A 17,222-nucleotide genomic window follows, 5' to 3' on the forward strand; every position below is an offset into this window, starting at 1 on the left:
TTCAGTCCTAACTTTTTGCTTTTCTAGAAAGCTGATATTAAATCACAACTTTGTGGGACCCCTGAGAGATCGGCCCACTGGCTATTTGTGATTTTGTGTGGTATTTTATAACAGGTACATGAATGTTTTCAAATCTGTGAAAGAGGAGTGTAAGATTAAAGGAAAAATTGGAAAAGAAGTATAAGACCATCCATTGAGAATTGGTGAAGGACGGACTGGCATGCAATGATGATTTCTAAGCTAGTAGCTATTATGTGGTTACAAATCAAAAGAAGTAGAGCTATCCTTTCTTTTGAGGAATTGCAAACATTTATATGGAACTGGAATTAAAACACATCTCAAGAAAGAAAATGTTCACAACAACTGCTAGAGCTGTAATGTAGACAGTTTACTTCACAAGCTGCAAGTATTAAATGTTTATTCATGTATATTTTATTTTGGGTCTACCATATGGGTATATAATGGATACATTAATTTTTACAGTGAAGTATTATTTAAAATAAAATCCCTAAGATCAGTGCTCGAATTACAGGAAGGCAGAAGGGTTTGGCCTCTTTAGCTTCTGTGATGAGCCCCACAGCTACTGTTTTTGGTGTGTGTGTGTTTTGGAGTCTAGAGGGGACTCATGACAGCTCAGATTGGGAGGAGTCAGAAAGTGGGTCTTGTGAATTTTGTTAAGGATTCCACAACCTTTTACTCAATAATTTGACCACTGCCTAGAGTGTCCCCCAACTCACGAAGCAACGATACTCATTGCTTCAAAATGGTATTGCCCATTGCAGTTAGAAATATTCTTAAATGGTTGGATACAATAATTTTAGAGTAAATGACAGTTACTTAAAATGTGCATGTAATGCTTAATAATATAAAATAAAGATTTACCATGCTCATTCTTTGGAAGCCAAACAGTTCCTTCACGTTTGCTTGTGGAAATTCCAAGTAAATTGTTCCTGCTGTTTTAAACACACACACACACACACACACACACACACACACACACACACACAATAAGCATCCATTTTAATGTTATTTCTACTTACATAACTAATGTCAGTATTTTTAAAATGGACCTCAGTATTTGGGGGAAATAGTGTCAGAGAGTTTTTGCTTTTTCTGTCATTGTAAACTCAAGCATTTCATAAACAGTGATGAATTACTTGAAAAAGCTGGTACCTTGCAACCACCTTTAGTGCTCTATGAGGTTGAAAAGCAAGCTATACATTTTACAAATTACAAATCACATAAACAAATAAAATTGACTATTGATTCTTGGAAGCACTGTGTTACAAGACTGAACTGTGGTTTATGGTGAGAAATAAAGCTTAATAGCCTCTGTCCATGCTCCTTTGCACCAGCTATCTGTAATGCAGATAACTTCACGCAAAGGAAAACAGCCGGAGCCTTCTTTGACATTCCCTTCTGTGCAAGTGGGTGGAATTGGGCTAAGCCCCATAACCACCACAAAGCCAATCTGCTTTGTGATCTGTTCCAGAAACAGCACATCAACACTTTCCCATTTGCTGAGGATTCAAGGCAAAAGTCACAGTTGAAACATGGCAGCAGCAGCTTCACATGAAAATGCTGTTTGGGTAGGAAAAGCTAAATGTCACGGCAAAGCACTTATGTTTTCATGAAAGATTAATTTTTCATTCAGATTCTCCTGATAGTGAAATTTGTGAGGTGTCATGCAGGGCATGTTGAGAAAGAAAGGGAGGGAAACCTCATCCATTTTCAGAGTCAGGTTTTGAGAGACTCACATTTCTATGGAACTAGTTGTGCTAAAAAGTGCTAATTTGTTTTTCAATAATAATCTTGAAAACATTGAGCACAATCTAGCCAAAGTTAAACACTTGAAACATTGATTTCAGTGAAAGAGCTGAGCACGTGCTTGAAGGTACATGAGAAGGCAAGTTTCCATCTGCTCTGAAAGAGGCAGTCAGACCAGTACTGAAAGTCCTCTCGAAATTCTTCTGACTTTAATAACTATCTGTCAGTTTATAATCTCCCGGGCAAGGTGACAGAGCATGTGGTGGCAGACCAGCTGCAGAGGGCCTTAGATAACACATATTGAGGTGGTTCTCACAACCAGCTGTACCTGGGCTAGAGCAGCCTTACTCAGTGTCATGACACTGGTCTCTTCACGGACTTTCTCTTGCTTTACTTCTCCCTCTCACCCGCCCCCACCCCAGCCTCAGAGTTTGAGGGGAGGGGGTTTGGTTCACCTGAGTCGTCCTCCTCCTCCTCCTCCAGGCTCCTTGAGGTCCCTGTGGCAGTCTCTCTCCGGAGGCCTCCACTATTCACCCTCCAACTGCCCTTCATCACTGTCTGAGCCTGCCTTAAATACCTCCATACAACTGATGCATCCCACACCCCCGCTAATTGGACCTCTGCCCTGCCATATCAGGTGCTCTCACCCTTATCCCCCTCAGCTGTACCTCTGTCTCCTGCTACCTCCTCCCTCACTCACCCCCACCCTTCCACCAGCCCCTCTAGCCTGGCTTCTTGGTCCCACAGCAACTTGGCTAGCCACTCGTCGGTCTGCTCTGCCTGGGGCCTCTCTGCCTGGGGCCTCTCTGGCTTTGGCTGCTGAGGGAACATGGGTGCCAGTAAGGCCAGCAGGGACCCCCTCATGAAAACTGCCAGGATCGATCCCAATCCTGGCACTCCTCTGCCAGGTAGCCTGGGTTTTTCACCCGGGCTAAACATGAGGTAGGATACATGCACACCCTGCTCTCCAACCGCCTGGTCATGTGAGCAGCCAGGCTGCCAGTAGCTTCTTTTGGGTTGCCAGCAGCCACTGAAACCATAGAGGCCAGAGGAAGGAGCGACCCGGCCCTTAGCATTTCCACAATGTCCCATCTTATGGTTATGGGAGTGAAACTGCTTAGGCTACCCTGGGGGATTATCTACACTGGGAACTAGACAGGGGGAATGCATCCCTGTTGATTCTGTTAGACCAGGGGTTCCCAACCTCTGGTCTTCCAGGTGTTGCTGAACTACAACTCCTATCACTCCCAGCCACAATAAATTGTAGCTGGAGATGATGGGAGTTGTACTTCAGCAACATCTGGAGTACCATAGGTTGGGAACTGTGGCAGTCTCTCTCCAGAGGTTGGGAACCCCTGTGTTAGACCTTTCACTACCACAGTAGATGGTACCCTTCTGGTTCATGCCTCTGAGTTGGAGCTGAATGGGACTTGTTCTGATCCTACTTGGAGGCCCAGAAGGTGTCATTTGAAGACTTTTGCTCAGGCCCATGGCCACTTGGTCTGGTTCCCCTTGTTGTTTAGCATCTGCATGAAAATACTGAGGAAGATAATCTGGAGATTTGGGCTGTGGTGCCAGCAATATACAGATGACACCCAGCACTACCTCACTATGTCATCAGATCCTAGGGAGGTAGGGAAGGTTCTGAGCTGAGGCTTGGAAGCTTTAATGGACTGGATGTGGGCTAAAGATGAAACTTAATCCTGACAAGATGGATGTGATGGTGGTTAGTAGAAGTCCTGGTCAGGGTAGGGAGTTTCAGCCTCTTCTAGATGGAGTTGCACTCCACATAGCAATAGTCCAAATGTGATGTGACTACAGCATGGGTGACAGAGGCTGGATTAGTTTTATTGAGGAGCAGGTTCACAACTTGGGTGTCCTCTTGGATCCAGTGCTGCTCCTAGAAAATCAGGTGGCAGCAGTAGCCAGGAGTGCATTTGCTCAACTTTGGCTGGAGCATTACCTGCACCACTACCTTAAGAAGACTAATCTGGCCTCTGTCACCCCTACCTTAGTCACATCTTATTTAGATTTTTGTAATATGTTCTATGTGGGGGTTGTCCTTGAAAAGTATTCAGAAATTACAGCTGATGCAGAATGTAGCTGCCAGATTGATTTCTGGAGATACAGTACCAGCAGTGTGCATATTACATTTATCTTGCAGGCACTGCACTGGCTGAAAGTCTGTTTCTGGGCACAATTCAAAGTACTAGTTATTACCTCTAAAAGTAATAACTTTACCTGATCATCTGCAAGGTTGGGGATTTAAAATTTAATCTGGTTTTCACTTTAACTTATAAATCCCAGCCAGAAAAATTAGCTCCTCAGTAACTGAATGTGTGTAACAGGAAGTTGCCATCGAAACAGCAAAACTTTGGAAGTTAAACCCATGATATCTGCAGGTATCCTATCTTGTATATAAACATATGCAGCTGCCTTATACTGAGTCATGCCATTGATCCATCAAGCCCAGTACTGTGTACTCTGACTACAAAGGCTCTCAAAGATCTCTAGAAGAGGCATTTTCCAGTTCTTCTGCCTCCAGTCCTTTTAACAAGAGACACCAGAGATTGAGCCTGAAACATTTTGCACTCTCTAGCACTGACTTAGGGCCAGTAGTAGCTATGAGGAGGCCCTGGACAAAGTGGTCCTCCTCCACTAGGTCCCCTCCTACATTGTTTCTCCCCAGGTGGCTTAACTTAAATAGCTGTTGTAACCATCATTGAGATAATATAGGTTATGAGTTTCAAACAGGGGCATAGCTAGTGAAGAGGGGGCTCATGTTTGCCCCTCTTCCTAGCGGCCCCCTCAGGGTAAGGGAAAATGAAGAAAATAGGGAGGGGTGGAGCTGGGGGGGGTCTCTGGAGGCCCTCTTGGGGGCCTGGGTTCTTTGAACCCATCCACTCAATTATAGCTATGCCCCTCGTTTCAAACACTGAGAAAAAGAGCTAGATAAATACCAAGTATTATTGTTGTTATAAATATTACTTGGCTACAGTAAAGCCAGTATTGGAAGGCAGTCCAGAGCAAAAGGTCACCTTAGAAGTGTATGTTGCACAGGATTACTAAAAGCCTGATGTGAATGCACAGATGTGAAGAAAATGCATAGATGTGAAGCACATATGATACATTTGTATCAATGTACATTCGTGACATTTCAGTATGGGAACAATTGACACCAATTAGGTTTATCATTGAATTAAGCAGAAACCTGATTAAGAGATTAATGTAGGAATTCCACACATTAAAAAGGCAGAATTTTGCATTAATGATCCCATGATCCATCATGCTTCAACTAGTTCAGAACAGAGCAGCCAGGTTATTAACGGAGATCTACGGAATTAAAACATCTAGCATCACTTTAGCAACTTTTTAAGAAGTGTGTGTGTGTGTGGTGTGTAATTGTGTAATTGTGGTTTATTTGTGTTCTTAATCTCTTGTCTTCATTTTGCAAATTGTCCCGTGAGATCAGTTGAGGACCAATATATTCACTTACAAGTAAATTATAGGTAGTACTTGAAGATCTGCCCTGGCTGCTAGTTTATTTCTGGGGGAAATTCAAATTGATGTTGTTCACCTTTTAAGCACTAAATTGGCTGGGACCAAGGTATCTAAATGACCATGTGCTTCCCATATGAACCTGCCTATGTATGCTCTAATACAGAGGTCTATCTCCAGATGTTTCTGCCCTTCAGATGTGAGATATGTGGCTACTGGGGACAGGGCCTTTTCTGTGGTGGTACTTGGATTCTGGTACACCCAGGCATATCATCAGCTGATTATGTTATTTTCTTTTAGGCACCAACTACATTTTTATTTATTTGCCTTACCTCCAGTTTAATTTAATTTTTGATGTTTTTAAAATTCATTACTTACCTGCTGTTTTACTGGCAGCTATTCCACTTTGTTTTTATTATACTGGACAACGTTGTAAGCCAGTTTGTGGAGGTACAATATTGGCGGAAATATGGGATATAAATGTTTTATAGAAATAAATTGGCAAACAACATCATTTCAAGAAAATGGTGGACATATAACAAAGTTTTCAGTAGGACTCTACTGAGTAAAGGTTTTGCGGTGGGGGGGAATGAATTGCTTACATAAAATAATATTATATTGTAACCTGTCATAAGACACAAAAAGATCTTAAAATAGTTTTTGAAGGATATGACAAATAAATGGCAGCAGAATTTACATTTTAATTGCTATTCCAAAAAATTCAGTGCATTACCTAATAGATGGCTTCATTGTATTCTTCTGTTCCATGGTTTTACTCAGTGATCCAACCCTTGTATATACATCACTTAGCCATATTATTTTATCTATCAAATATAGAACAGAAAAAAGGAATTTTAAAAATAACTAACAATACTCAGATGGTTGTGTATTCTTTTTGTATCCAAACCAATGAAGTATAGGCCTGTGTGCATGAAGAAGATTGGATTCAACCTGATCTGAATTTGACAATATCAGGTTAGGATTTTATGGGCTCTGGCAATATTAGATAAAAGATCAGATTCAAAATTCAAATCTGGATTTTAACTTAAATTTGGATTTCCCCCTATAATGGTCAATGCGGAAATCAAAATAAAATCACCAAAAATCACTGGTTGTTCCTAGAGCCTTGGGATTTGCCGCACATGTGGGGAATGAGGTCGGGCCCACTGTAGTGGACATGAATAGAATTGGTCAATTCCCCAATTGTTGGTGAATTTTTGAAAGTTTTGTTAAAAATGGCTAAAAATTGTGAAATATTGCTGGTTTCAAGCCAGAACATTTACAAAAACTTCTGATTACTGATTACCCTTCTTGTACCATCATTCTGATGGTACAAGAAGGGTACCATCTGATTACCCTTCTTGTACCATCATTCCAACAGCATGTGGAGGGATCTGCCCTTTGCCATCATGAAAAGGGGTAAGAGCATGTCTCTTCCCCCCCACCCCCACCCCACTTTTATATTTCTGGAATGGATGGGCATACCATTATCAAATCTAGCACACATGAAATATGCAGTGGCAGGACTCTGCATAATTTTTTTTCCCCTGGAGCTATGATCAATCCTCTGATTCTTGGTGAATTTTTGAATTATTTCTTTTAAAATGGCTTAAAATGGTAAAATCTGGTTTGTTTCAAGCCAGAACTTTACAAAAGGTTCTGGATCTGAAGCCCTTCTTTGGACCATAATTCCACCCACTTGTGGAGGGAAAAGGATATTATTTTGATTTTTTTAATTAATTTTTTCCTTCCCCATTGCAGGAACAGGAAGACCTTTTAAACGGGGTTAAAAAGACTTCACACCTTTTAATCACTTAATGGCTAGAAGGGAAAGTGAGAAATTCTTTCTAACCACAAAAACAGAAACATTCAAACTACTTGCACTTTTACTATGTGTTCCTGTAAAGGGGCAGACAAAAGTTAATATAAAATCAAAAAGATGTCCTTGTTCCTCCACATGGCAATAGAATGATGGTCCCAGGGAATGCTTCCTATCCAGAACTTTTTAAAATGCTCTAGTTTGAAACAAGCTAGTTTTAGACACACACCCCCCATTTTTAGGGTGGTGGGGTTTTTTTTTCAGAATTTCCTCCAAAATCAGAGGCCTTGAGAGAAAGAGAGAAAGACAACACAGAATCCTGTGGAAGCGGATTTCATGTGTGCCATATTTCATAATTGTATGCCTATCTATTCAGGAGATATAAGGCGGGGCAAAAGGGGCATGGTGTTACCCCTTTTCATGAAGCCAAAGGGAAGACTCCTCCACATGCTGGGGGAATGATGGTTCTGGCTTGAAACAAGCCAGATCTCACCATTTTTAGCCATTTAAAAAATAATAATTCAAGAATTAACCACACACACAAAAAGGGATTAACCAATTATCTTTAAATTATCTATAGAAGGCTCTGACCTCCATGACACATTTCAAGAGTCTAGGGCTAACCAGTAATTCTTAGTAAACAATAAAAAATAAAAAATAAATTCCCCATTCATGTATATGGGGGAAAATCCTATTACATTTTGCTAATTCTGAAATGTCAAAGTATTTCTGAAATTAATTTCGATATTTTAAAATTAATGCCGGCATTACCAATCCAATTTTCAAAAAAAGCATCGGATTCAGATTTTACCAAGTTATATCGATTTGGGGCAATTTCAGATAAAATCTGGATTTTTGAATCCGAATTTCCACAGGCCTAATGAAGTATAACTTTATTTGTCCTACATGGAAATGTTTTAGGACATTTCAGAAAGAAATTATAAACTGATGAACACACAGTCAACAGCAGCATTTCACATATGTACTGTATTCAGACCACTAGTCAAGTGGACCACACACACACTGTATTATATATTTGTAAAACAAACCACTTTAAACTGCAAAAAGCTTTAGAAGCAAGATTTATGAGTGACGTATGCATGAACTCGTTGTTTTTAAAGATGCAAGACAGTGGAAATAATTCTGGCGGCTTCAACAAGATGCATACATGAAAAGAACGCCTTCTGTTCTCTTCCCACACAAGAGAGAAGAACTTTGAATGGAAAATTACACCATAACTACTATGGGCTCTTCTTTCAGTATATTTATGGTATTTACTGCAAATGAATGTACCATATCCAAATCACATTTAAAACTCTTGTTGTTGAAATTCTCTGTGCATCTTTCTCAATGAAAAGGAGATTGGAGCCCAATCCTATCCGTGTTCTCAGACTAAGTTTCATCAAGCTCAATGGGACTTGTTTCTAAGTGTATATAATGTATCCTATATCTACATATTCTAAGCAAAATAGCACTCCTATTATTCAAGGGTTTTGACTCAGCAATTCTCCATGAGTGCCTACTTTACATTAAAAGAAAGTTTACTTCATACATTATATTACAAATCACTACAAGGCAGGCCAGAATGTCAGTTGTTATTCAAACCGATGATTGCTCCCAATTACAGTTTCCAGCTATCAATCTGCCCTCTCCTAAGCATAAGGAAATGCCTTTCCACCACCCACCAAAGCTCACCTGAAATTTTTGAGATGGAGGAATGATAAGAGATGTGGAATACTGACTGGGGAGAGTGGCAGATGAGATACAGAGAGCGGGTTCTAAGCATGGCTTTACAAGACAACAGGGTTCCCAGAAAGCACATGCTCCTGGTGCAAGCTGCAAGTTCCAGTCCCAACATGTTGTGCAAACCCACCAGTGTTGGGTTGCCTAACTATACTTCCTTCCACCACCCATCTGTAACCAAGATTTGAAGTTGGGTGATGGAGGGAAGGGCAGCTTGTCAACCCAACATTGGCAGGTCCACACAGTATGCCGGGACTGGAATTTGTGGTTTGTGCTGAGAGTATGTGATCACTGGAAATTGGTGGTTCATGGCAGCCATTAGTGGTGTGCATGAAACCAGCGCTTGCCAGTTTGAAGGGGAGATATCTTTAAGGATTGCAGAGGGTGCTTTTACTCCTCCTGCTGCATTTCCCCCACCTGTTGTCTTTAAAACAGTCCAGTGGGGTGGCAGCATAACTCCTTGCTGCCCTGGTGGCTCCTCAGACCAGAATTGGCCAGAGCGTGTGCACACGTAATATTCAGTCCCCCTATACTGAAGTGAGGACTCTGTAGACAATTGAGTGAAGTGGCCTTGAGTCAATCTCAGCCAAAGCCCAGATGTTGGAGGGCCTCCTCTTAGAGGCTATGTTGGCACCCACCTATGCAGTGTCTGGGACCTGGGTTGTCAGCCTTCTCATGCTTCAAGACAGGGCCAATCAGATTTCAGATCTGTATATACTATGCTGCTCCAGCCACACCCAACCCAGTTCCGGGACTGTGAGCGAAAAACCTGTAGCCCCATAATGGAGAAAAAACTCTGGCTTTCAACCACCAGAGAAACAGAATGAACAAGAAAAGAAGAAGGGTCAACCAGGGAAAATCCAGAGACCTCCAAAGGAAGAGAAAGAACAGGGATAGCACAATCTTGAACCCTGGGAGTTGCCCCGCCACCCAAGGAATATCATTCCTTTCCCAGCATCCGCGGGAGGGCCGGATGCCCTCCCCATACCTCGAAAAAGAACAATTCACGGTAAGTCTACCAATGTTTCTTTTTCCGAGGAATGGGGAGGGCATCCTAACTTGACGGGACGTACCCAAGCTGAATGAAATCAAGGGCGGGGAGCGGATGCCTAGTCCACCCGCTGAAGAATTGTCCTTCCACCTGCCGCCTGGGGATCATAGAAGGAAGAAGGGTTTATTTCTTGGAGAAGAAGATGTAAACTTCCCAAGTCTTTGCAGTCTTTATTCCTTATCCATTGAATTTAAGGAAAGACATTCACCCTTCCTTCCCTCCTGTCTACTGCAAAGGCAACCACTTTATAAACCCTTGATAGGAACTACCACTATCCCGTTGACAAATCTGGCTTATAGCCAGCTTGAATCAAAAGCCTCAAATGCCGGCAAAGTCTATTCTAGGAAAAAGAGAGAGGGACCGATAAATTTGTCCCACAATATAACGCCTCTGTGTTGTATGAATGCATAAATGAATCCTCAAATTCCCATGCACAGGGCCTCCAAATATCTGCACCTGATTCTAAGTCATTAGTAAAACCTGTACAAACTTATAATTTCCCTGCTTCCACATACTATATGATAAGGATGTGCACAAAATGGATTTTGTGTTTTGTTTCAAATTTGAAATGAAACGCAAAATGGCTGAAACATTTTGTAAAAACAAAATGGCCGAACCAGATGTTTCAGTAAAACAACTTGAAACATTTTTAGTGTTCCAGCCATTGGGAACAATGGAAAAAGCTCAAAGACCCCATTGTTCTCCCTGGGTAGCTCTTAGGGACTCGAAAGTGGGTTGTGTGATGGGGCATGATGCCTACCACCAAACCCACAAAAGAAATGGGCAAGCGAGTGTGATTTTAAACACATATTTTTAAAAAATTAAAAATTCCTTGACACAGCAGCACCCTTAGCAACAAACATAGCCATAAGCTCAACTAGAGCAACTTCAGCCACATTTTGACTGAGTACACCTTGTAATGCAGATTGCCGAGCAGACCAGAGCAGTGAGTGAAGAACAAGTTAGTCTCAAGGCTAGACATGGAGCTCATCACAGTAATCACCAATAAATATTAAACAGAGAGAGAGAGCGCTGCCACTGTCCATTTCTCATCACACCACTATCTCACAAAACAAAGCACAACTAAAGGAAGGCAGGCACCCAGGTTCTGCCTTTATCAATCTGAGATCCAGCAAAACCAGATATTTATAGCAGCAATAGCACAGCATATTAGACTCAGTGATGAGAAAGGAAAACCACCAAACCAAACCTTCCCCCCTCCTCTCTTGGTAAATCCTTTTCAAGAGAGGCATAAGGGTTCTCTCTGCCTCCCAGTCTCTTTGAATACATTTTTAAATTCCCTCCTTTTGTGTTCCCCCTCCCCTCCTCACAGCCAATGGGGGCACAGTTCCCCATGACAAGATTTGATTTGTATGATAACAAGCCAACCAAGATGCAGGGAGATTGCAAGTCAATAAAAAGCCAGTGCCAGAAAACCAATCAGCATGAGGAAAAGAGCAAGCCTCTAAAATGGCACTCAAAATGTCGAAACATTTTGTTCAAAATTGGGTTGTTTTATTCAGAGCTCAAAACAGGTCCTTTATTTAGAAGGTGTTTTGTTTTGAACTTGAAACACTTGAAATGGTCCATTTCGAGTCAAAATATTTTTACATCAAAAGATTCTGCACATCCCTACTCTATGACCTTAATCCTTCTCTGTAACTAAAAAGGAGGGTTTTTCAGTTCATTTAAATAAGGCAGTTCCTTCATACCTCTTCAGTTTATTACTTCTACAGACATCAGTGACATTGAGGTCAAGTTTTCAGATTTCATTTATCCCACATAACCAGCCTTGTTTTAAAACCATTAAAGGTGGAATATGCATTGCAGATATGCATTGCAGATATGTAATTTCAGTTCCTTCCATAGAAACAGGATATATCATGCCTATCTCAATTTTGTTACTATATTTAAAATGTGTTATGAATTAATATTCAATTTGTAAAGTTGTCATTTTATATAAATGAGAAAAGGCCTAAAGTCATTTCACAATCTCTCTTTTAACCAGCTGTTTAAAACATGCATACAGATTCAATAAAGGTATAGCTATCTGTTGGTGTCATCAGCAATGGCACATACTTCAGAGAGAGCTCTACTTTTTAGATTAATAAATTAAAAGGCTATATTCTTTGAAATGTAAAGACAGCATGGAGAGCAGAAAGAACGGAAAGCCTTTTGCTAGAACTATTATGTCAACTTTTCTTCTCAATACTATATTTGAGTTGCAAGCATTATGCATACTCTATGAACAGTTTCCTGTACAAACACACATACCCTTTCTCAGCTATTCACGGTTCAGTCTTTTTCATTTTGTCATATAGATTTTTCTCTTTCCACACCTGTGACTATAAGGTTTGCCAAGGTAGACATCAATTGCATTTCTCACACATACAGCAAGAAGATAAAAACTTCTCCCTTTGACCTAAAGCTCTAATATCTTTTTCATACATCATGAAGAGAGAACAGTTTTCTGGGTCATTTTTAACTGTACCAAGCCCCAGCATGCATTTTACTTTTTTCTGTAGTGAAAGCCTGAACAAAAAAGTGTGTGTGTGTGTGTGTGTGTGTGGTGGTGGTGCCCGTTATGTGACTTCTCCTGAAAATACTGTCATTTCTCCATGCAGTAATTTGTGGTCTCTCTCATTCTGGCATTTTGATGTTATATACCACAGTGCAATTTGTACTTGAGTCTTTGAAGAATAGCAGTCAGTTGTTATGTTGAAATGACCCACAATTTTGAATTCACTACCAACAGAAATCTTAGGATGAGTTTGCACAAATATATGTATTTATCTTTCTGAAATGGTTTACCTGAGATTAGGATGCAAAAGGTTTAAATAGGCATCGTCACCTAAGGATGAACTCTTATTTCTCTGATTCTTAATCATGTAAATAATAGGGCTGTGCATTGCATAGAACCCAATAATCAGGGCTGAGGTGATTTAAGTCGTATTTGAGCATTTTCCTCCAGAAATCATTCTGAAGAAAAAGGATCGGAGGGTGGGGCTTACATTAAGTGAAGAGCTGGCTTCTGCAAAGAAAGTAACAGCATTCCAGCAGCTGTGGTAGCAGCATTTCAAAATGCTACCTTCTCCCCCACCACTGCCACCATACCAATACATTGGGCTGATAATAATTATCAGCTCAATGTGATCCTGACCACCCTCTGTATCGGTAGCACAATGCAAGAATGGCCAGGACTGGTATTGGGCTGATAATTCAGCCCATGTATTGCCCTAGTAAAAAGCAATGGTGTAATGACTATGATGTTTCTAAATTGTCACTAGGTAATATTATAAAGGTGCTTTTATGGAACAAATGGAGAGCCCTCCCTTGGAAATCAGCATGACTTTCTTTTATTCTTTAGGAGGGGGAAAGAGAAAGCTGTCACTCATGCAGCCTTAATAGCTCAGTCCTTTAGCACAACGCCAGGCTATTAGGACTACATGTCCCTCCCCACATATCCTGTTGTTCCTGCCCCACATATCCTGTTGTCTTTTTCTCTCCCCAAAATTACCGAGACAGAAATCCATACACACTAAAAGACAGAAAGAAGGCGTTAGAGCAATTATGTGTGCAGTTCTCATGATATATGTGCTAAATACCTGCCAAGAACTTTTTCTCAGTTTAGACTGCTTCTCTCCCAGCAAAATGAATGGCTATGGTATTAGGCTAGGCTAATACCTAGACAAGTAAAAAAAGAAGATGGGATTTATTTCTCCTCTAATGTCTCTTTATTTGCCAGCTATCAAAAATCCAAACTCAAACACTGACATGATATCAAGGTACATCATTTGAGGTTTTCAGTTTCAAAAGGCAGTAGCAATAGCAATAGCAAAAAGACGGGGGGGGGGAGATGTTAGAGTATTCAAAAAGCAAGCTAAAAAGTACAAAGCTATTCCCACCCCCCACCCCATCCCATTTCTCTGGATTCAGACGTACACTATAACTGCAATTAATCGTGACTGGTGTAACAATTCCTAACTTCAATTCACACCGCAGACATACAGCAAGCCGTGGCTGGCCTAACTGGAATTGGAGGGAAGCCCCTCCATGCCGCTCGGCCTCCAAGCCCAAGCCCAGTCATCTCTGTGGCCAGACTGTAGGCAAAGCATCATTGCATCAGCAGCTCAGCCACAATTGGCTGCTATTTCCAGGGGGTGTGCTGAGTGTGATCGTGCATTTTTTGAGTACTCCGCCCACCCTAGGCAGGGGAAGGGCACTGAAAGCCAGCCATGGCACCGCCACAAACCAAGTGGCCCTGCATCCTGAAAGCACCATGCAAACTCAAACTCCCAGGGGGGTTGGGGGCCCGGGGGGGTGGAATCCCACTTTCAGTTTGGGAGGGAAGGGGGAAACCCACATTCACAAGAATGGGATATTCAGATGGGGGAGGGCAAAGGAAGCTGTGGGGGTCTGTCCCACCATGACCAGGGAAGATGTTGCGAGGGGAGACTCTGGCAGAGCACCCCAGCCAGACCCATCACAAAGCCACTGCAAGCAGCTTGCAGCCCAGTGGGCTCACACTCTCATGAGAGGGCCAGTCTATTGGGGATATGCCTGAGCCCACTAAGGCGCTATCCCCATCCATGGACTGGCGAACTCATGACTTGACCTGCCCACTTAACCACCAGGGAATCCAAGAGGGCCCCACTCTAGTGGGCTCCCCAACTCTCTTTGTTAAAAAAAATGGGGGGACCCCACTACTTCCCTCTCCCCAAATCCCTCTGAAATCTTGCACACACCCCAGAGGACATCCCCACACCCCACCTGTGTCATAGCCTGGCTGCATGCATGGCTGTGGGGTCAGTCAATGGGACAGTACATTCACTAAAGTTTTACAGGTCCTGGGTCCAGACCGTCTGTGCACTGTATGTAGATAAGCGGGCATGGGGAATCATGGAAGAAAGCATATCTTCTCCCTCGACCCCGGGGCAGCTAGGTCACCTGCAGGGGTTGCTTGCAATGGTGCACCTGTGCATAGGTGAAAATGGTGTAAGATTTTAATTTATCAGAATTCTCTTCTTCCAATTGGAAAAGAGCATTCAGAAGGTCGAGATTCTTTCACTTTATCTTTGGCTGATTTCTGCCCTTTTGGGATCCAAGAAGACGCACAGACAAGTGCATTTTGTTGCTGACTTCTAAGATTGTCAAGAAATTTGGTGAGAATAAATGTTCTTGGTTGTTACTTCTTGACTGCGTCTTCTTGGATCCCAAAAGAGCAGAAATCACCCAAAGATAAAGTAAAAGAATCTAGACCTTCTGAATGCTCTTTTCCAATTGGAAGAAGGGAATTCTGATGTTAAAATCTTACAATGGCCAGGCAGGGTCTGGTTTCCAATGTACCTCAGCCATTGTTTCCGGGAGCAGGAAAGCAGTCTCAGGACACCCTCACCCACAGTTTCCCAACACACAGCAACACAGCTCTACTCGGAGCACCCATCGCCTCTCGGGGCATGTGCAGGGGTGTAAATCTCCACATCGGTGGACCGTCTGTCTGGCATGGTGCAGGGTTTTTGACAGTGGCTTGGCAGCAGTCACCGAGAGCAGGACAGCACTTGCCCAAGTGTGTGTCCATGCAGCTTTTTGGCAGACAGCATCTTCCCTCATTCCCCTTAGTCCGCCACTCTTGTGAGGAAGCGGTCTGTGGGATAATAGGGCACTTTCCAGCTTATAACATGAGTACCATCATGTAGTATGCAAGTACCATCATGTAAATTTGAAATTAGTCCTCACAGATGGTTCTTATCACGAAGAAAACTTAGGGAGCAATATATTCCCATCCAGGGAAGGCCCCCCCCCTTCCCCACCGTTTTTGTGTGAAAAATATAATTTGGCTGCTCCAGCCTCTCTGCTTGGGTCTGCCTTTTGGCTCCCCCCACCAGCCACGTCCCTGCCTCCCAGCACCGTGATGGGGTGCCCTGCTTGTGCTGCCACTTGGAGTGTTTGTGCTTGTGGACATACACGACTGTTTCTCCCTTCTTGTGCAGCAAAGCACGGAGTGCCCATCCTGCCATCCTATGCCCTTGCCCTGCAGCTTGCTGGATGGAGGGAGCAAGGGACGGAGTTAGAATGGGCGTGCCCCTGAGTGGATGTGCAATTTGACAGGCTGTGCGGCTTGACAGGCATGGTGGCGTCTCTGTACCCTGGCAATTCCATAGCAGCATGGCTGACAGGAGAGGCGTGGCCTTTTTTCTGAGTGGCTGCCAGTGAGAAGTGCCGAAAGCATGGAGCACCCAAGTCCCTGGGGCAGGTCTGCACTGCTGCCTCTATGACTGGGGTTTGGAAATGGGAGTGAAACCGCGGTTACAACTGAGTCTGCAGTCGGGCATAATGCGTTGGCGGCAAAACCACAGTTGGTGGCAAAGCTTAGAGAAAACCAAAGGTCCCAATAGGAGTATGGCAGGGGGAAATTGTGTTAGCTTTTGGCCCATAACCATTATTTTGCGCATTCAGGCATACTGCAGTTACAACCTCAGCCAGCTATAACCATGGTCATAGTGTACATGTGACCAGGCACATCTCTTTCCCTCTCCCTCTCCTTATCCCTCTCCTTCTCTCTCTCAGAGGACTTACTAAAGAAAACTTGAACAGTTGACTTTTCCTTCCCAGATATCTCCAAACCGTTTCGGTGTCCACTTCAGAACATTCCTTTCTCCCCTGACTCACTGTTTCAGGTGTGATGGTTTACAGTGAAAATCACAGTGACAGAAGAGCAAAACAAAGATTTCTCTTGCTTACTCTCTATGTCCTATTGTGAACTTTCAGCAAGAATTTATTCTAGCGAGCTCTCTCTAGGCCCTCAGTGTGCAGACATTTTCAAACTATTTCAAGCTTTTTCTTCAATCCCCCAAATCTAAAGTCTTTACTGCTTTAGCATATAAGTGAAAGATTGATTGAAATTTGAAAAGGTCTTCACTGAGAAATGAATTGCTAACTGAAAAGAAAAGAGACAAAAATTGCAATGTTTTCCTGTTTACATAATAATCTAGGATGCTACTTTCTGGATGCACATTTATTAATTCCTTGGAATTATTCTAGGCTAATTCCAAAGGAAAACATGATGCAAGAAACAAATTTCAGATGCTATTTTTTAAAAACATGGCAACAGATATTAGACTTGCCATTAATGGATGAATCTGACAAGCTACCTGTCTTAGATATATTTCAGTTCTTTAGGCATTAATTAATCATAATATTTTGCAACTAATGCAAAAAGAAAAAAGAAAGAAAGAAAAGGCAGCAGGGACTTCTGAGTAAAGAGGCGTTCAAATGCTCTCCAATAGGCATCCAGTTCTCAGCCTCCATTGCAGCTTTTAGAAGGCAGGAAAAATGTGGCTTTTT

At 42.4% G+C, this 17,222-nt stretch overlaps 1 protein-coding gene across 1 annotated transcript in view; it reads right to left on the reverse strand.

Moving 5' to 3' along the window:
- Positions 1-17,222, reverse strand: part of IQCM (IQ motif containing M) — a 255,448-nt gene that overhangs the window by 139,726 nt on the left and 98,500 nt on the right. Inside the window, exons 5-6 of the mRNA XM_053256944.1 lie at positions 5,999-6,089; positions 883-953 (exon numbers count right to left, since the gene is read on the reverse strand). Coding sequence (XP_053112919.1) covers positions 883-953; positions 5,999-6,089 — 162 coding nt within the window. The remainder of the gene's footprint in view (positions 1-882; positions 954-5,998; positions 6,090-17,222) is intronic.

The sequence above is a fragment of the Hemicordylus capensis genome, chromosome 5, assembly GCF_027244095.1.
Source record: "Hemicordylus capensis ecotype Gifberg chromosome 5, rHemCap1.1.pri, whole genome shotgun sequence".
NCBI classification, from domain to species: domain Eukaryota; kingdom Metazoa; phylum Chordata; class Lepidosauria; order Squamata; family Cordylidae; genus Hemicordylus; species Hemicordylus capensis.